Source organism: Acipenser ruthenus, chromosome 7, assembly GCF_902713425.1.
Source record: "Acipenser ruthenus chromosome 7, fAciRut3.2 maternal haplotype, whole genome shotgun sequence".
NCBI classification, from domain to species: domain Eukaryota; kingdom Metazoa; phylum Chordata; class Actinopteri; order Acipenseriformes; family Acipenseridae; genus Acipenser; species Acipenser ruthenus.
Window position 1 is genome coordinate 11,724,784 of NC_081195.1, and position 21,688 is coordinate 11,746,471.

Consider the following 21,688-nt stretch of genomic DNA (forward strand, 5'->3'; position numbering starts at 1 on the left):
CTAGATACCTGGTTATTCAGCCAATGGCATAGGAACCAATGTGTTTTAATTGAGTTGGAGAAGAGAAGGACGCGCCTATTGTTCATTTAAAATGATGTCAACCCCAGTCAACAAGCAGACATTTAAAATAGAAAACACAGATAGACTTGCTATAAGATGTACTCTTGCTAGAAGATGTACTGTAGTATTCTCATGTGGCCACCAAAAAGGCCTTTAATGAGAAGGTACATTTAAGCTGCTTTACCCTGGTAAAATATGTTTAGATGAATCCTTCTCCTACACCTTTTTATCAAAAGAGAACACAGGCTAAGCTTCTTCCTGAAGCATCCTATTGCAAGGTGTGAGTGGAATGTCTATTTGCTGTTCTCTGTATAATCCCAGGTTGATTGCTATCTCATTAACTCTGTTTGCTCTTCATGCTCTTGGAAAACAAACAAAAAGAGCCAAATATGGCTTTTATTCACCACGGTGTTAGAGTTAAAAGCCCTGATCTGGGCAGCGGTGATGACATTATTTGCACCTGAATGGCAGGTACATCAACATCTCCTTGTAACCGTATCAAAAGAGAGATAGTTACAGCTTTGTTCTCAGTGCGGCCCACTTGGGGCCTGGCAGCATGTTGATGGATATTATCATTCCTAATGTCAGTAAATAATGTGATGCCAGATAGGAGATCTGTTTCCTTTCAGGGGTGTAAGGCTCATTTATCTTTCTACAGCTACAGTATATTTCGAAACCTGAGCCGGAAGTAGGAGACGCCATCTGCACAAACTTAGAGTGCACTTTTTTCCTTTCTTTTATTTTTTTTTTTTAGCTAATATTATGCTGAGCAAGTTATTGGGGAACACGTTCATATGTTATGCGTTCCAAGTTTGTATAAAGAACATTCAATATGCATTCTTTGTGCTAGTGTTGTTTTCTGTGTCCAGCAATTGCACATGTATATGCCTACGTTTCTCTTTTGTATAAAATCTAAACAGTAATTGCAATATCTATGAGCCAACATGTGCTGGATGATACTTTTTGAAGAATTGTCATAGACTTTCAATACTTTTTTAAAGTAGAAAGGCACTGACACATAAAAAAAACTGTGCTGAAGTAGCACAGTTTATTCGTGTCAGTGACTTTTTTTGTAGAAGAACAGTAGACATTAAGACTTGTAGACAAGAATAATATATGAAAAATAATCTCTTATTTAGAAAAAAGCTTGTAAACTATGTCCCCATTTCCAGGAAGTCTTAAAGAAATGAGAGACATATTTGCTGTTGTTTTAAATAGATTATAGACACACAAAGACTGTGGGGAATCATACAGCTACAATCCAGTTTCTTTCTGCAGCACATGCAGTGCCTGGCACATGCTAAAATAAGTTTTCAGGAAAGTAACCATGAATAAAACTCTGACAAAATGAAAAGGGGACCAAGTTCATTTTTCAACGAGAGAGCTGCAGCTATTTTAGTAACAATGTTAGCAAGTATCAAATTAGCATCTTCATCAGTGGTTGGGATGCGTTGAAAGCAGAGGGCAGGCTGTAATTGAAAAGCATGTGGTGCTGTCAGAAGGTGACAGCAGACAGACACACCTGACTGACAGTGTGGCAGGGAGCAGAGACAAGGAGGCCCTATCCAGCCACTCTCACCACTGAAGTGATGAGCCCAGTAGAGCACTGTCTGCAAATTATCTGAGGGTTTGGAGATGAGATGAGGCTGGGGAACGAGCTGCCAGACAGTTTGCAACGCGCAACAAATTTCTTTCAGCACTTACTGTTCCACCATGCAAAGCCCTCTGCTATTAAGTTGACAGAAGAGCTCATATCCTGCAAAGGGATGATAGATATGTCATATCTCTGAAAAAAATAGTTTGTCTTCTGCAGGTGTATAGGTTTCCTTTCTAGAGCAGACAGCACACATGACACTTTTCGACACTCTTCCCGATAGTGATTTGGCATCCAGGCAGTATCAAAGGAGAAATCTTTCACATGCAATTATGGCAGAGAATAAAGGTGATGAAGTGATGTGTACAAAGAAAAGCAAAGGATCAAAGGGCTCTAATGAATACTGATTATAATAAAAGCCCTTGCTTTGACTCTGGGAATTCCTGAGGTCTGTTTAGGACATTATTAGACAAGATAGAACAGTAACTGATATATATTTTCTAAACAAAGTTGTTAAAGCAGGTGAAAGTCAGACTAAAATCAAGCACACCCTATCGACTTCATTTGTTAAACTTAATAAATGGCCAACAAAATAATAAGATACCGTTCTGTACCTGCAAAACGTATCTATTTAATATAAAAGAAGCAATTCAGACAAACTTTAGTTCTAGAACAAAGTACATTACTCAGCTGTATCTTGAAGTAAAGGTGGCTGATGGAGAACCTCCTTCCAAAAGTAATTAAAAAAACCAACAGAAACAGTAATTTTAATTATAATTAAAACATTTATCGTCATTTTGCGTACCTTCTGAGTTGATCTAAAGATTTTTAAAAAAATGTAAAAAAAATTCCCTGCTGCTCCCACAGTGTTGTCTGTATGACTGACAGCCGTGACAGAGAAAAGACAAGACAGAGATTGCCCTTCTTCCTTTCTTTGGTGGATATGTAGTATTTTTTAGTAAAAAAAAAAACTACTTTATACACACATGCATACTTTCTATCTTCCACAGTTGCCTGTTACGGGTGTCTATCGCTGTTATATGCATTATTATCTGTGAAGTGTACTTCATCAGCAAAATAAATCGGTTCCTTACAACCTCTTGTAACATCAACAAAGACATAAATACTCTCATCTCATTCGCTGTAGTAAGCATCCATTTTTTACTTGGCGAATGCGGACGTCAATTTTTGACTGCTCATCTATGAATGGGCTGGTCTGTCAAGGACATTTCTTAGGGACTGCTGCCATCTGCCAGCGAAAAACAAAACTATATAGTACCATATAGTCTGCTTATTTATTTAGTGTACCGTGTCGAAAAGAGTCCTCAATCTAGACAGATTGCACATATAACTCCCTGCACGCTATTCTCACGGGAGTGACCAATTTATACTCGCTTGCGCTTCATGTGGAAATCACGGGATAAGCAGCTGGGTGATTAACAGCTGCACAAGACAAGCACCAAAATAAAACAATAACAAAAGATATGTTGCTATTGTTAGGGCCAGATAATAGCCAATTGAAATGGGCATAGATGACTTGCTAATGCCTGAATCGTTCGCGGTCAGGTTTTGAGCTGTGTCTCAGTTGATTTTATAAACCCTCTAGATAGTTGTAGGTGTGTGCCTTTATGCTCCCAGAGACTGCATAGCTTTTCTGCATCATCAGCATGACCAAACCTCACCACTGAAGCACAAATGGAATCCCTATAGTGAGATTTGAACATCCCATTGTGCAGGCCGCTCATTCTGTTTGATCATTCGAAAGATTCGCCATTTGAACACCAACCCACTGGTATGTTACTTTCCTGACTTGGCCCCTTTTGTATCAATAGCACAATAAATATAACTAATCAGGACACAGAGCAGAATATTATTGGACTTGGAGCATGCCAACTAAGCAAGCAGGATTTAAATGAAGTGGATCTAGTACTGCTCTGATCTTGTTGGTTCTCCGAAAATTGGCCCTTGAAAGTCCCTAATCAGTTTGAACTGTCCACAATGTTGTGTTTTTTTTTTGTTTGTTTGTTTTTTTTTAAATTAACAATTCACAAACTGCACTATTAGAATGGATGTATTTTGCCCATTTCTGAAATTAGCTACTACAGTGTGATAGAGGGAGGGGATTATTATTATTATTATTATTATTATTATAGATCTTGTACAACATATCTGGTCATTTTAGTACCAGTACAACTGTAGCCAGAAGACAGCATCTTGGAATGCCTAGATGATTTGCTGAATTATTTCAAACAACATATACATATTTGTACAGTTTACAATGTACAGTATATACATATACAACTTCATACAGAATGACCACGACCATCTTTTTTCACTAATTTACAATCTTAATTAACAAAAGTAGTGACTACCCCATTTTATGTTTACATTTTCACTGTTGTAAACAACTTAAATCCATGGTTAATTTTGAATGAAATGGTCCATTAAGCATACATCCTCTCACAAACAGAATCACCATCATCATCATCATCATCATCATCATCTTCATCGTCATCATCATCATGCACTTATAAAAACAGATTGGATTTGGCTCTAAACCCTGTGTATGGTCCTGTACATGTCACCTTAACTTACTGGTTATTATAGCCCTTAAACCACAAACTGGGTCATACACATAATTAGAGAGATTGGTCTTTTTAAAAAGCTGAATTACTTGAAGGTTTTTTTCCCTTCATTTGTTTTTAACCTATTTTCATTAACATTGCTGTTTGCTCCTGTTTTGCAGAGTAACAAGAATTTAAAAGGGCATGTCCATCATTACCATACCTGATGGTGTGCTCCAGAGCAAAGCCAGACAGGGATCAGTTAAACATTTTGCATGAGAACAAGTAAGGTGCACATTGGCATACAATAATTGGAACACAGCAAAATCTTTGAAAGTTGGTCTCTTTATTTTTAAATGATAGACACCATTGTAGCCTGTTTATAGTGCATTATGTGTATTATGTAATGCTTTAGATATTTAATGTGGTACACATGGCAACAGTCAACATAATGAAAAAAACAACGTATTTCTCAAGTTATAAAACATGTACCGCACAAGTATGAATATTTTAATATATAGTCTGTAGTAAAGCCAGTAATGTTTAATTCACTGGTATCCCAAATGTAGGATTGAATTTTACAAGGGAATTAGAGGTCTGAAAATATTGTCTTTAATAAATCAGACATCTTTAAATACATTGTAACATATAAATATTTAGTTTTCTTATTGAAGAGTAAGAGATATATTTTATGCTGTTATGTAACTGTAATCACAAGATGACAGGCCATGTAGAACAAAGCTTAAATCTGATCTTTAAAAGTTTTATAAAAACAGTGGATAAAAGCTTCAGTATACATCTGCAAACATCAAGTCATTCTATATATTGCTTTCTGTGACCCGGTCTTGGTTTTATAAGCAAAGGTTTCAGAGTTACATATACTGTGTTTTCTATACTTTGTGTGCCTCTGGATTATAAGTAAAAAACAGTCCCCACTTGATTGGCAGATCTGTTGAAAGGAGCACTCTGAAACCATTGAAATGAAGCAAAAAAAAAAAAACATTCGCTTGTGATATAAAAATGCACTGACAAAATAACCTCCTTGTCAAGCTTTCTGTGGAAAAAGAGGGTATTTTGTGCCATAACAACAAGTACCCCCCCCCCCCCCCCCCACACACACCAATTTAGAATTGTCAACAAACATTAGCAGGCCTTTTAGAAAATGTAAGCCTTAATATAAGGGCTTGGGTGTTCAAGAGGATTGGTGCAGCTATTACAGGATGTCAGAAAATGTGGTTAATTGTTAATGACTAGGGCTCTCAAAAAGCCGATTCTGCAAGGTTTTTAGAAAACGTAATTATTCTGCATAATCCAGACTGGCACTGCTCTTTCATCTTTATGGAGAGATCAAAAAAAGGAGATTTACAGCACAGGCCGCCCGAAGCCACACATAGCTGGCTCAATTTTCCTTTTCAAAAGAATGAAGAGACCGTTGTTGTGACTAGTTCTTTGTGGATTACAAGTTATTTTGAGGTCACCTACCAAGCATTTGATTGACTGAAATTAATTACTCTGACACATCTGTAACATATGCTAGATTGAGGACTCTGATAAAGTGTTAAAGATAAAACACTCTTGTTATTTTTTTTAAATCTCTTCTTTTCTCCTTTGAACTGTACTCATTGTGATCATCATTTAACACAGTTAAGGTAGTGTGAGTACAGTGATGTAATGTCTCTCTACTGTATCTTCTTTGTTTTATGAAACCTTTGAGTTTTGTATAAGTAAACTGAGTCCAGTAAACATTTCATGTGGTTTTGTTTAAAGTAATAAAAATAGACATTAAAACAAAATAGTTGCATAACTGTAAATATCTACTTAAGTAACTGTGTGAGGGGAAACTTGTTTGCAAATCCACCACCCCCACTACAACTACTAACATCTCATAAACCATTTCAGGGTAATGTAAACTTCTCAGGCAAAATATAAGAGCACCATTCACCTTGACCTGTGACCTAAGATGCTCGTCATATTGGGGTCATGTGACTTTTTTACTTTATATATGTTGGCTTCATTGTCACTACACAGTTGTCTTCTGTGATTCTCTCACCCATATTGTAGAAGAAAAATTAACCCTTTTGTGCAAGTTGTTTTTTAAAGTACAAGTCATATCACAGTATAGAGACAGTGCACTTTGTGTCATTGTTTTAGTGTTTGGTACAGTCATATTCTTTGATTTTCTTAGTTTTGCTGTCAAGTAGAAATTAAGAATTTCACTGCCACCTTGTTTCAACCTCTTGACATATCAATGATGCAGATCTTTTTCATATATCCATTTTACTTCATGTTTACAAACTATTTGCACCAAGGGATTATTTTTTAGATTATATACTGTAACTAGTTCAAACTATCAGTATACCACTGTATTTAAAATGTCCTTCAGCAAAGATTTATAAATGGTTTCACATATAATAGTGTGATAGCACTTATATAAATAAGGATTATAAATAACAGGATTCATTGCAATTATATTTAGTCATAAAATTGAACTAATTACCGGTATCTTGTAAGCCCTACATACATTTTTGAATATGAACTGTGTAATAATTTCTAAATAACCTGAAATGTCTCGACCATTGCACAATACAAAGTGCATTTCCATTATGATATTATAGAGGTTCTAATAGCACATGTATGATGTACTTGCTGTAACAGAGTAGATCAATGTGATAAACACATCAAACAAAGTTCAATTAATTTATTTCTATTTTACACAATTAAGAAATCTAACTGTTTAAAAAGACAGTAGAATCACCTTACATGCAAATGCTCTAAAGGGTACCTGTTTACATCCAGACATTGCAACTTCGCATTTCAAAATGGAATAAGAGTTGAGTCCTTCACTTCCGGCTGTCCAGTCCATTGCTGATCGGGAAAGAGCACTGTCAGATTCAAAGGAGCCTGCAGTCAGTCAGCCCACTCTCGTTACACTGATGTAGAAATCAGGTGTACAGTGTCTGTCACACTGGGATCTTTGCTCACCTCATTATTTCTGCACTCTTCACACCTACAGTTATATCAAGTGCTGATTGACTCTCTTTCCTTAGTGACTGGTTGGGACTCTTTCCAAATGACCAAAAAAAATATATGTCCTTAATTTCTACTACAGCAAAGTTGAGTATCAAGATGATCCTGTATATGTTTTTCGATGTTCATATCCAGGCTTTTTGAAAACAAATACAAACTAAATAGTACAAACTTTGTCTGTCTATAGCATCATAAAGAGTATGTAATCCAACAGTTAATATTAGTCTGATAGGGATGTATGCATGTTTATACACAAACAAGTCAGACAGACTGGTTCTGACAACCAGAAATATGCATGCACACTTTCAAGAATATCAGGAATCAGAGACACTATAGTAGTAATTTGCACATGTGTTAGACATATACTCTATCCCCATTGCAGTGTTGTCCTATACAACTATGAGCAAAGTAATAGCCTGGTCTACCAGCAATGGTTTAATATGAAAAAAACAACTCATGAACTGTTAGGTAAAATGTCTTAGCATGAACTAGTTATTCATTGGCGCCAAGAGATTATTGTACACAGAAATACAAACAAAATATTTTAATGATCTAATTTGAATGAACTAAACCTGACCTCTACTCAGATTGGGAGTAGCTATCCATAGAATACAAATTAAAAACAGATGTTCTCTGTTAGTTATATCGTATTGTTATCCTGAGTTGCTTGAAAGCATATCAAAGACTTTTTAAATTTAACTGTAAACAATGGGTTATCCCTTAACATTTATTGCAGTTGTATCTTTCATATAAAATGTTTAGTGGAATGCTTAGTGTCAGTGTGAGGTCTGGATTGTGTAAATGTTTAGTTAAAGATAAGACTGTGTTTCATGAGGAGCTACAGATGCTTTTAACTCTACTAGAAACTATACAAATGCTGGCCACAAATTTAAGTAGAGCAATGTTCTAGACTTCAAAGTTTCACCACAATTTATTCACGTGTTTATACATATGTGCTTCAAAGATAACTGGACATGCATCCTTTTCTCTAATTGATGGTGTTTCAAGAAAAACCTCCATTATTCAAATTCATTGTGTACTTGTTTGTTTTGGAGTTGGTTGTTGCTTACTTTTTCGTGATAAGTTGTCTTTAAGACATGCATTGTGGAATGCTTGATGCACATTAGCAATACATCCATTATTCCAAATTGTAACAAAAACAGTTTCATTGAACCTTCAAAACAAGGATTTCTGAGCAACTTCAAGCAATTACAGGAATCGCACACTTAACCAAATATGCCCAACATAGATGACAACCGAGAGTAGTTTAAGTAGTGAGGAATAAAAAGAGTGCAAGCAGCTGAATTCCTTTTCATGTTCAAGAAGATTTCACATTCAATAACACACAGTCTGTCCACACAAACTGCTGCCACACACAAGTGCTCACATTCTTTATTCAACCAGGTAGCACCAACTGAGGACATGTTCTCATTGACAGTGGTGAGCGGAGGATTGTTTTTTCAGAGTTAGTCAAGGTAGGGAGAATTTAACCCAACCAGAGTTGTATTGGTCTTGACTGGGATTTATCCAAGGCTAACAGGATAGTCTGTCCTAATCATGGTCCTATTCCTGGGCAGACAGGGCTTTAGTTTAATGTCTCATCCTCAGAATGACACCTGGGTCACAATGTCCCTGAATGCCATGAGGGGGCAGGGATTGAACTCTAGCTCAGATCAAACAATGCTTTAAGTCACCAACACCACTTTCTGTAGCACCTGGAATTTTATGAACTCTCTCATGCAAATATTAACCAGGTCTCACTTACATAGCTTCTGAAATGTTGGCAATATCAGACTCAAAGGTGGTATGCCTGCTGAGTATCTAAGCTAAAAAAAAAAAACTATCACACTGTGCTGTCACTATTGGATTGTCTGTTATCAGTAAAACTGAGAGTAGCACTCCAATTCAATTTTAAAAGATGTCATCAGTCCACAAATGTTGTTTGATCACATGAATGGTAAAACTATTAAAGTTGACCAACGATTTGATCAAATGTCTTTTACCGTGTCTTAATGATGTGTGCTGGTTGTTCGAGAATCGTGTTGTCCATCCTTTACCTACAGTTTAATTCCTCTTCTATTAATGTTTTTTTTTTTCACAACCACACTGCATTGTTTAAACTAGATTTGTGTTGATTTTGGTATATTGGGGACAAATACATTTCTAAAAGATGGCATGCTCCTACTTTAATTGTGAGGCTAATACAAAATGTTCTGTATATACAGTAAAATAAATGGTATTCTATTTATCTAAGGGATGGCAAGGTGTCTTTCACCATAGTGGCTAGTTATCTCCATGAATTGTCACATTAAAAAACAAAAAATACAAATATGGAGTTTTATAAGACCAATGGGTTTGTATTAAAACCATATTAAAAATCTACCAGTACTTTAATCTTGCCATACATGTTACACCCCATAAAGCTGTCATTTTATGACTTGAAAACAGTTAAAGGATACACATGTGATATTGATTCATTTATTCTTAGTTTTATAGAGATCTTGTTTTCAGGATCTATAGAAAAGCTATTATGTAAAATACGATATGGTTATCTTTTTATAATGTTCTGGTGTATTTTGTTGTTGTTTTAATAATATTAGACACTTTTCGACATGTAATTAAATTAAAATTGTAATGTTGCCAAACTTTGCATATAGGTATATTCTGTTAATTTTAGTTATTTTTTTTCCATAATGCACAGACTTCCTGGAGTTTTCTATAGCAAAATACAGACCGTTCAAAGATAACAATGATGATCCTGGTGCTTTGTACCTTTTTAAAAATTATTTCTATAACCATTATCAGCCTTAACACTTACAATGTTTGAATTTAAGCAAAACATTGGTAAGCGGTCACTTTTTGAAGCATGCAACTGTTTTGCAAACAAGTATCATAACGTGAATTAAGATAAGACTGGTGATACTCTATAAATATAATTATAGGGTAGTTATAAAGCATTGCACACAAAAAACAGCAATGACAAAAAAAGTATTGGGAGAGTTGCTAAATACGGTGCTCAACTTTCAAACTTCCAATGTGGCGCATAGGGTGTGCTATCTGTTCCTATTATACATTAACTAGCATCTGTCCTGTATAAAAGCCAGCACTAAGTACACTTAACAGGTTAACTGTGTCTTGGAACAACACATCTGACTTTCCACATAACAAATAACACAAAATAAAAAGGGTGTGCTAACTACATAGCATGTTTCCATAGCTCTGTATATCACCAGTGTGCATGATATATAGCTATTCTATTGTAGTGTACAGCTTTAGAAATACGACTATACATTGTATTTTCTCAGACCTTGGATTGATACAGTGCTATATGTGACTAGTGAATCAAAGCTACAGCCATATATCTGCAGACAGATTGACACTTTGGGCAATATTTTCTATTCCATCACATTCACCTGTCATATAACTTATTGATGTCTGTTCAAAAAGTATACAGTAGATGCTTAGGGGGTTTTTTTTGTGATCACTTATTTTGTGGTAGATCACTTGGAAGTATAAAAAAAGCATTGAATCAAAAGCTCTTCAACAAAAGAAATTGGGGACAAGAGGCAAGACATTGATTTTAAAACATTTGCTAGCTCTCTTTTAAAGGCATATGTTAAAAAAGTATATATGTTTGAATTATTATTATATGTATTTTAATTTCAGTAACAGATCATGCACTTTTCTCAACCCACACAATCGAACAGAATTCAGTAAATGTGTGCTGATGCATTCATCATGCAAATGTCATGGTCTTGTAGTTTTAATGTCACACCATTCTGTAACATTATTATGCACATTGGTTCTGGCTGTCTTCCTATGAAAAACACATAATAACTCTCTTCTAAATTTGAAGCAAATTGTTTTGGAACATTTTGCTGCAGACCAATCATTTTGCTACGCTCCAGGTATGACGGGCAGATGAATAGGCTTTTGAGCACTTTTTTACTTTGGTCGTTTGAATAATTTACAAGAATATGGCAACAGATGATTGGCTGCTATAGCCAGACCTTCTGTAGACCGATTAAAGATCAATTCAGGAACAATACAATGTGCTTATTAATGGAGCTTCAAATGACAGATGCATTAGGTAATCTTACGATCAATGGCAGACTTTTGGGGAATAGGACTAGATTTTGCTTTAGCATACAGACACTGTGGATTTCCTGTATTTTTTTCTTCAGATATCTAAACAAATGTTAATGTTATCCAATCTGGTAAAGAAAAAAATGGGAGACACAGTGACTAAGGATTACATCATTAAATTGAATGTATGTTTTAACATCTCCAGTATAAGAAAGGTGTTCTGGTAGAAAACATTAGCTCTGCATGAATTCACTGCTGAGTATGTCTGTACAGTATCTACTTTCCGGTTCATGTTGTAATTTGAGTTACTTTAGTGAAGTGTCTGTGTAAACGCCTTGTTATCCTATAAGGTCATTTGAAGAGTTGCACAGTGTTTCTGGAAGGCTGTCTATGTGGGTTGGTATCTTGTCTCTGGTGCCTCACTGTCTGTGATCAGCACAATTAACTTAAAAGGTAAACAACAAAACTCTTTGTGACCAGGAGGGATTGCATGAAATATTTTAACAATTTTGAAACTGCTTTCCTTATTCCAGTGCTGTCATGTGTGAAGCAGACTCTGAGGTGCAACTCAAGTAGAAAAAAAGTCCCATATATGCTTTTTTATTATTGAATCTCCTATTTCTTTGTGTGCGTTTATCACCTTTAAGATTTGGTAAAAAATGTGTTCATTTTTTCCTAGAATTTTTTTTGCTTTGGATTTTGACCTCTTCTGCCCTGAATGCCTACCAACAGAGCTGTCAGTGGTGATGAATTTGCACAAACACAGAACCTTGTTATTCAGATTTCCTGCTGATGAACTCTCAAGCTCCACAGGCAGTTTTAAAAGGTATTTTACATATTGCACCTGGTTTGTGTAAATGACAGCTTTCTAGCGAGAGGATTTAGATGTACATTTTACTTGAATTATTAAAAAAGTGATCGGTAGACCAAAGCAATGTGGAGACAAAGCACCTACTGTCTTAAATCTGAGCTAAGCAGGTTCAAATCCAGGTTAAACCTCTCATTTCAACCTATCATTGACTCATGCAGTATGAATTGAGAACAACTGCCACAGCTCCATACCTCAGAGAACTCCTATTTCCAGGAAAATATTGTACCACTTTGGTAGCTTCGGCTTAAAATGATTGCCTTGGCCTGTTTGAATTGGCTATGTAACCATTTCAAATAGAAGCCTTTCTTAATGAAGCCCACTATTCCATGACATCAATAGATTGTTTAAGCCTACCAGTTTACTACCAATTATAACATGACAATGAAGATTACATGTAAAAATATGAGGTGTTAATCTGTTGATGTATTTTAGAACAATGGAAACCTTTTCACGGAATATATTAGCATAATATGCCATTCAATGTTGAATTCAAGGTTGAAAAGCTATATACATATTCACAAGGGCTGTACAACTGATAAACTGAAACGGATGAACAAGGTCACCAATTTACAGAAAGTAGAAATAGTTAAAGTTGTGATCTAGACACGAATAGAGAATGGTTTTCCTTATCTGTACTTTTTTTTTAACAAATAAAAAGTTTTAAAACTATGTTTTTAACACCCCCACCCCCCTTTACTTTTTTGTATTGCATTGGTACTGTGGGAACAGGGGTACGTTCTTCCCAACAACCCAATCTGTGAGAGACTGCTGCATGGTCTTCATAAACATCTGGAACGTGTTGAGCTCTGATCTTTGACTGTTTAAAACCCTGCACGCCCCACCTTAAGGATCAGGGTTTCAGGACCTCTCTGAAGTGTTCTCTGCATAGACAGTTTCTCTAAGTAAGCATCATCCATCCAAATCTCATGATTTATGCCTACAAGGCCTCCCCATGAATACACCAGGAAATATCAATCAGGTTAGGGAATATCATAGGCAACCTTTTTTTTCTACTTGCATTGCAGAGATACCAAGCAAGGTGAACTAGTTATTTACTGTATTTAAGGATTGAGTTTGATAACCAAGACTTTAATTTGAAAGAGTAACACATCTGTTAATTATACAAAACAAGAACCAAATAACTTTACATTTTGTCTTATTTTGTAACATTAGCATTGCATTTCTCCTTTTAAAATAATTAATTAATTGCTGGAGCAAACAGTTTCATAATATGTCTCAAGATATTGTTTTGGGAACAATACATTAAACCTGGACGAGCTACAGGAAATATAGGAGGGGAAACTAAAGCCACAATGGTAACATTGGTAGTTGGAGACGATGCATTGCCATATCCTTCAAAGCTGAGAGATCCAGCCCCAGCACAATTTAATGAATAGGATCATAAAATAAAATAGTTTAATTACATTTTAGTTCCTTGATTGTTAATAGGCAGGAGTAGCTCAATTTAATAATGTGATTCTAGTATTAATTATGTGTAAATGAACTTGTTTAAATGATATTTTACAGCCCCTTGATAAAATTATAGCTAGCGGCAATGCAGTGATAGACAGACAAAGGCTGTGTAAGAATTATCATAAACTATTAGCTTGTTTGCAAAGGGCTTTATGTTAATCTTTTAGTACTTAAGTACCCTGCAATTAACATATCGGGGGAGCTGCCTTTCAGAAAAGGCATGCAAATTAAAGTGCCTAGGAAAAAAAAAATAAAACTTCACATGAAAACCAAAGAAGGAGTGGTGTAGCTCTAAAGAGAACATGCATTTTATGTTTGAGATTAAGGAGGTGTAATGATTGTGTTATTTGCCTTTGTTCTTGACTTACGCATCTTTTTCTGTGAAACATCACAAAAGATATACTATTGATTTCTTGGTTTTAATTGAGAAAGTTATTTTTTCTTAGGTCTAGGAGGATGCAAAGTTGTAATAGATATCAGCGTAGTATCTTGATATGTAAATAAAGAGAATCAGAGGGGAGACATTGCTTAGTTTGAAGCAGTGGTCAGCAATTAAATTTGACAGCGGGCCAAATGACCCACGGGCAACCGCAGAGCGGGCCACTTGCAATACCCCCACCCAAAAAATGTGTTGCAGCATGGCACAAGGCATACCGGCTCATCAATAAAAAAATAATAAATAAATAACTGGTCAAGCTGGTTGAAAACAAACCAAAAAGGAATTGTGATAGTATGTCTTTGTAACCTCCAAATGAATATTAGTTAAATAATATAGCATCTGTGTTGTATCTATTAAGAGACAAATTAGTTTAGTTTAACATTCCGATATATTGTAAGCAAAACATAACTAAAAATGACTCATAACGATGACATATTGTACTGCTGAAAGACAATTTCAGTGCTCACTTTGACAACTTCAGCATTCCCAGGTACGTAGCCATTTTTGTCCGTGATCCATTTTCAATCAACCCTAATGGTGATTTCTGGTCCCATGCAAAGCAAGTGCTTCCCGGAATCGACGAAGCAGCAACTAGAACTAGTAGTATATTTGCAGGCATTGTCGCTGAAAACTGAATTAACTAATAAAGCAAATCTGGAATCATTCTGGTCCGTCTATATTTGTCCAGACAACTACCGCTGGCTCTGTTTGTGCTCTCCACATTTGGATCTACTTACACATGCAAAGCGGTTTATTCCACAATGAATGCAATATTAAAAATACATGCACGAAACAGGCTGACATAAGAATCTTTGGAGGACTGTCTACGTATCGCGGTCACATCTATCACACCTGGTGTTCTAAAGCTGATCGCAGAACGAAAGAGCATTTTTCTCATTAAATTTGTCATACGCAGTAAAGCATTTAAAATTAAAATGTAAGCTACTTTTGAATTTTGTTTGTTATTCTGCATTCCTGTCTATGTAGGAAAGTGCCCTTTCTCATTGCATTTGTCATAATGCAATGAAGCATTAAAAAAAAAAAAAGTATGCTACTTTTGCATTGTGTTTTATGTTATTCTGCATCTATCATGAGGATTCCTGTATTATTATTTATTTCTTAGCAGACGCCCTTATCCAGGCCGACTTACAATTGTTACAAGATATCACATTATTTTTACATAAAATTACATTATTTTTTACACATTATTTTTACATACAATTATCCATTTATACAGTTGGGTTTTTACTGGAGCAATCTAGGTAAAGTACCTTGCTCAAGGGTACAGCAGCAGTGCCCCCCACCTGGGATTGAACCCACGACCCTCCGGTCAAGAGTCCAGAGCCCTAACCACTACTCCACACTGCTGCCCCTGTACCATAGCAAGGCATAAATGTATCATCACAATCAGCAAGTACTGTACTTTGGAATCGATATTGCAAAACACTTAATGTTCTGCAGGAAATATATGAAGGTCATACTGGGAATCCCCCACGACAGCCCCCTTGCGGTAATATTAAAATGAAGTTCTGCTCTCGCTCAGCCCTTTATACAGCCCTGCCAGGAGGCATCCGCGGGCCAGACGACACCTGGATTTTGCACCATTATTTCTTAGTAAATTAACAATGTAAAGAACATCCTTTAGAAATAGACATTGTTTATGCAGAAACAGCCTTAATACAGAATAAAAGGAGGAACAGAAATACAATACTATTTACTTTAATAAAATAAATATGTATTATAACATAAACAGGATGCAGACCAAACAAAATAATGTATTGGTAGGTAGGTAATCCATCACATTTTTAAGAAATCACAACAATGTGTGCTCGGAAATGATTGCATACACAGTATATCTATTTTTAGATTTTTGGGGGCTTTTGTTGAAAAGGTAACTGTGCCAGTAATGTCCAGCAGTTAGTAGTCTCACAAGCTTTCATAGAAAAAATAAATAAATAAAATAACAGAAAAAAAACGATGTGAGATACGCTTGCATGTTGTGTACCTATTAATAATTTCTGTATTGATGTTTCAGTCTCAAAATATTTTATTATTAGCAGGGGCTGTGTTCAGTTGCAACTGAAGCAGCATTATTACCGAGATGAGCTCCAGTGGGTCAGAAACCTTTTGCCTACAATTATATTTACCACCAATAACAAAAAAGCAAAAGCCCCGGCGTTCTAGAACTGGAATGGGTTACCATGTAATGTATTGTGTGTGTGTGTGTGTTATGCCTAAAACAAAGAGCACATTCATTAGGAATACTTTGCATCTTATAGTTATCTCTGCAGCCACACTGAGATTGTCTTTGTGGATTTCTCTTTTACAGCCCCTAATCCCATTTTTATTCATTCTGCAACATTCTACTGGAACTGGCTGCTGCAGCTGCGTATGGACACCCTTAACCCGAGCACCTGCCGTGCCTGTGCTCAGTCAAAACACTACACGAAACACTGGAAAAGTTCTGTATTTTGTCAAATGTTCTCCTGAAGCAACACAGAAACTAAACATGTTCACCTCTTTCCTCATCTAGACGATTGCAGTTAATAAATTCTTGGTGGAAATCCAGGTGCGATACAGACTAATATCAGTGATTCGTGACAAAAAAGAGTTTGGCCGCAGCATAAGACATCTTCTCTGGAATTCCAACCCTGCCTGCCAGACTCATTTTTACTTCCAGGAGCCTCCCAGATGTAGTTTAGAGATGTCTGGTTTGATTGATACAAGTCATGTGCCAAAAATGTTTTTTTATTTTTTTCCTTAAACACCAAATCAGTGCTCACAGATGCCCTCCTTAAAAGTGGGCGGGTATGGTTTTAATGTAAAATATGACTTTACCTTAGGTGCATCCTTCTCCTTTCTGTTAAAGCATTTGTTAAAGTTCTGTTGATGAAATAGTAAGGCTGTAAAATGTTGTCATGTAAATACGAATCTATGTCAATTTAATGTTTTGAGAACCTTTGTGTAAACAAAATAACTCTGCAGACTGGGTCTGACTGTACTTAAAATTTTGATGAACACATTGCCTTCAAACTGAATTCCTAGGTGTCAGTTCCCATAACTTATAGTACAAGATTACAAAGCTACTGATATCATCTATTACATTGATGGACAGAATTATACCCAGTGCTTCCTGCCCTCCCCAATGACGCACACTAGCTTAGTGCTCTGTGACAGTTAACGTGATTTAACACCAGGCCTGGGGGCCAGTGGGGATAGAAAACATTCACAAGAAGGCAGGGACCGATACTGGCCCTCTGCCTAGTTTATAAAGCTGGTCTTAATTTACCACAAATGTGTCACCATTAAAAGGGAAAAAAAGATCACAGATAATAAATACTGTCTAATTTATTAGCTAACAACAAAGCGTTTCGACCCAGTTGTGATGGGATTGTTTGACATAATACTGTCAAGGAAAAAGCTAACTTGACCAAAAATGTATTTTACACATTGAAACAGATGCATTAGCTCTTGGCTTGTCACAGGCAGAGCTAAACAAAAAAACACACAGAGGAGAGAACTGGCAAGCAGCACACTAATTTATATCACTGAGAGACAGACTGAAGAGCAAGTGAAGTAAAACAAAGTTCTTTGGGCTTAATCAGGGGACAGGCTGTAACTGTTATAAATAATATATTTTGTGTTTCTCATTTAGATATTCCCTTGCTGTTTTATATTGCAAGAAAAAAATTGTCATATAACAGTTTACATTTTTTTCCCCCTACTTCACACCAGAATTAAATAACCATTCAAAAGCTTGACGTAAAGCAGTCCCAGTGCAGTTCCTGTATTAAAGAAATTTCCAAAGCAACCGAAGTTGGAGCTTAGTTAGGTGACTTGCTGTAAACCAACAGGAACATTATTCTTTAAAATGTTGTTTTCAACATGCTTGGGTGTGCTTTCATACTGCAGTATGCATTACACGACCTGGGAAGTATTTAAATGCACCTTAACCAAAAAAAAAAGGATTTCCTCTTGACTATTCTTATTTTAACTGCCACTTACAGCTTAAAACAGTGTAGTGGCAGAGTCTTTTACAATCCTGCAAATCTTTATTACATTTGACCCTGGGTGTGTATAAAACTCAACAGAAAAAAGAAGAATGTCTTAATAGCTATTCCCACTTTAACAAGCTTTTACATTTATGTCGGAATTTTAAGCCAAGATGGTATTGGATGGCTCATTTACATTTACTAAATGCTATCAGTGGAGACACAATTTCAGTAGATTCACATGCTGTTTTAATGTTTTGATGATGTTGTGTGGTTGAGGTTAATTACAGGGAGCGATGAAGTCCTTGTTTTCAGTTCCACCTCAGTCAGGGATCTACAGTATGGCTTGAGGCAAAATACCTCAGCTTCTATATGTCAACCCAACAGCTGTAAAACTGGTCACAAGTATGGCTCTTGGTGCATCTTTAGCTCAAACTGCACGAGAATTCAACAACACATTATGGCGGAGTGTCCCGCCCCTATGCATTATTATTTGTATTTTTGTTTGCGGCGCGGATAGAAGCGCCGCGTCTTTTATTACTTATATTTAAAAACCCCGTGAGGATGCATGACTGATCAGCTACTGATTATTTAAGTAGCTGACAGTCATGCATCCTTACCAAACGCGTGCAGACTCTGGCCGAGGGGTAATAAGATAATTAACAACCAGTTAACCCCTCGGCCAGAGTATAAGAAGCGGCAGCTGTCCGTTCTGGGGGGTGGTTGATTATAGAGAGGAGAGTACTGGAGAGCGGAGAGAAAGAGCGAGGAAAAAGAACAATTGCTATATTTAAAAAATATACTTGTTTCTGTTTGTTTGGCCATCGTGCCTTTTTGTTTTGTGTTTTGTTATTGTTTAAATCTTTTGTTTTTGGTTTGTTAATAAATCCACGCTGAGTGCCATTGCATTCAGCTTCACCCGCCCATCCACTGTTTTGGTTTCAGTTACTTCCTGGTCCGTGACGTCATCACACCTCACCACTGCGAGCCAGCCTGTCACACACATACAGACAAAAAAAACAACGTTATAATAATCATCAGGTACCCCTGTTTGCCTAAATGTCTTCTACTAATCAAGCAGATGAAATAAATAAAAAAGCACATTTGATGTTTACCAACAAACAATACATTTTGTGGAGCAATCTTGTAAATGTTAAGATCAGTTATACATTTAGATCCCTGCATAGCCATAATATAGTATGTCACTGTAGTTACTGTATGTTTAGCAAATGAGATCACGTTTTATAGATCATGTTTTTTCTTTATTTATAAATGGGTCACAAAATTAACTAACTATTATCACAAAATGAGCATAATGTATTAAAGTAAAAAAAAAGTGATCCATGAAATAAAGTGTGACCTCACAGGTTAAAGCTTTGTGAATCGAGTCGATTTGCACTTAATACAGTTATCTTGAATTACCTGTGAGCAAAACATCTTATGTAGCCGTTAAAAGCTGTTAGGAAAAAACATAAAAACATTCATAAAAACAAGTAATTCGAATGCTTTATTTAAATTAAATCCATGGTAAGAAACACTTTACTTTTGTATTGTGTCCATCAAAGAAAAAAATAAATGGGAACAGGGAGCATCTTTGGGTAATAGTGATGTCATTAGTTCACTGTGGGGTCACAGCTGGGTTCTTCCAGGCATCATTAGAAGACTTGATTTATCTTAAAAGAGGCCATAATAAAAAATAAATCTTTCAGTTCATTGTTGACATGAGAGTTAGATACATGATTAATAGCTTTTACCAACAAATGCTGTTTAAAGGTATTTTGATTGGCCCATCAGAAAAACTGCACAGAACATGCTAATTTTAGTGACAAATCTTATGAAATGCTTTTTGTGCGTTAATAAAGTTTATTTCAACCCCAGCTGTCAACTGTTGCCTTTTCACATAAATACATGTTGTGTAAATCTGTCAGCAGTGGGTCTGTAGTTAGGCTCCTGTGTAGATACTGGCCTGTCTGTGAGTTTATGACAAAGTAAAAAATTATTCATTAAACTGACCTGCGGTTTATTCACTAACTGGAAAATTGCCTCACAGTTCTATTTGGTTTGTAGATGTGATCACAAGTAAAATTTTTACTTAATTAATTGGCCATTTCTGTTGACAAGAAATTTATGTGGTAATAATTTGCTCGAAATAGATGCCGACTGTAGGAAATGAGATATCCATCATAGCCTTGTGTTCCACCAGCTGCACCGCGGCTAATATGAAAGTATTTCAGCCAGCGACGACCCTGCTGTTTGTGCAGTCAGGATTATATATACCCACGATCCATTGCCTGCCTGAGAGGCGCTCATGGAGGTTTATGATAACAAAGACTTTGTGATTTATGGCTTGCTGTGAAAGCTGAGCTTGATGAGATTAAACAATTTCATAGCACAAGTGTTTCTCAGGACCTGATTTGTAGTTGCAAGATAATAGTAAATCAAGTTTATATATCTGAAAGCGTGCTCAGCAAAGGAGTGCAATTACAGTTTAAGACAGCTACTTTTTATTTAATTTTTATCCAGGTTTTGTCTCTCTTATTCCCTGGCTGTCATCAAGCCACTCACCTTCATAAGTCCTTCTCTTTCAAGGAGGCCATATAGTTAGGGCCCACGAAGCCTTAACTCTCTAGTTTAACCAGCTTAATAAAAAAAAAAGGCAGGTACTCGAAATTGTGATGCAGGTGCTCTGGCTAAACTGATTTTTAATTCATAACTTGGATTTAAGACATCAAATTATGCAATCTGTTTGTAGTGAATTCACTATTTACCAAATATAATGGATTTACAAATATTATACAGGGGTCTGTAACAGGGGAGATCTGTGTTGACTGTCTGGCGCATGCGTGGTTCTGCAGAAAGGGGGCAGCAGCCTTGTAAGATCTGCCTGTCAATCATGGCAATGACACGGAGAGGTAGGGAGGAAGGTGTGTTGGCTTTCCCTCTCTCTGAGTGGTTGAGAGGCTGGCCTTGGGGGTTGCTCGGCCCATAAGAACTGCACTTGGTTGCGCATTCAGGTGGCCATGACCTGGGAAACCCAGTGACGCTAGCTGAGGAGGCAAGTGTAAACAAACACCAGACAGGAACGCCAGTGGTGGGAGCGAGAGAATGAAATCAGGCAAGCACGGCTGAGGAAGACAACTAGCCTTAAATAACTAAAATATATGGTTACGTACCCGAGGGGACGTGTGTAGTGATAGGGGAACCTTGGCCACCCCAGTGTATCGGAGCTGACCGGCATAGCGGCAGTGGGAACACTGCGTAAGCAGCACCTTTTTGTTTCGTAGTTTTATTACTGTGTTTTATTTTCCCTTTTCATTTCGCCTTTGGTTTTCATTATTATTTTTGAGCACCTGTGAGTGCTTGCATGAACCTGCATATACCTGTGTTGGTAACCCTGTGGTCCTGATTACCGATAAACCCTCTGCGGGCTAAAATAAATCAAAAAGAAAATAAAAAAATGCAACTAAAACCAAAGACTGTATATTGGAATTATCTGACTTTATAAGGGTGCAGTTTATGCTTGTTTGTTACATTCACAGTACAGTGTAGGTTGAACCAATGGTTGAATTTGTACCCTGTGCT

At 36.4% G+C, this 21,688-nt stretch overlaps 1 protein-coding gene across 4 annotated transcripts in view; it reads left to right on the forward strand.

The window, feature by feature from the left end:
• Nucleotides 1-21,688, forward strand: part of LOC117414928 (leucine-rich melanocyte differentiation-associated protein-like) — a 341,523-nt gene that overhangs the window by 266,816 nt on the left and 53,019 nt on the right. For 3 of the 4 annotated variants that reach the window (XM_059026369.1, XM_059026368.1, XM_059026371.1), the window contains one exon: nt 16,444-19,024. The exons of the other annotated variant lie outside the window; for it this stretch is intronic. In XM_059026369.1, the coding sequence (XP_058882352.1) occupies nt 16,444-16,647 (204 nt within the window). In that variant the 3' untranslated portion in view covers nt 16,648-19,024. Of the gene's footprint in view, nt 1-16,443; nt 19,025-21,688 lie in introns of those variants that run through there. 4 annotated transcript variants of the gene reach the window in all.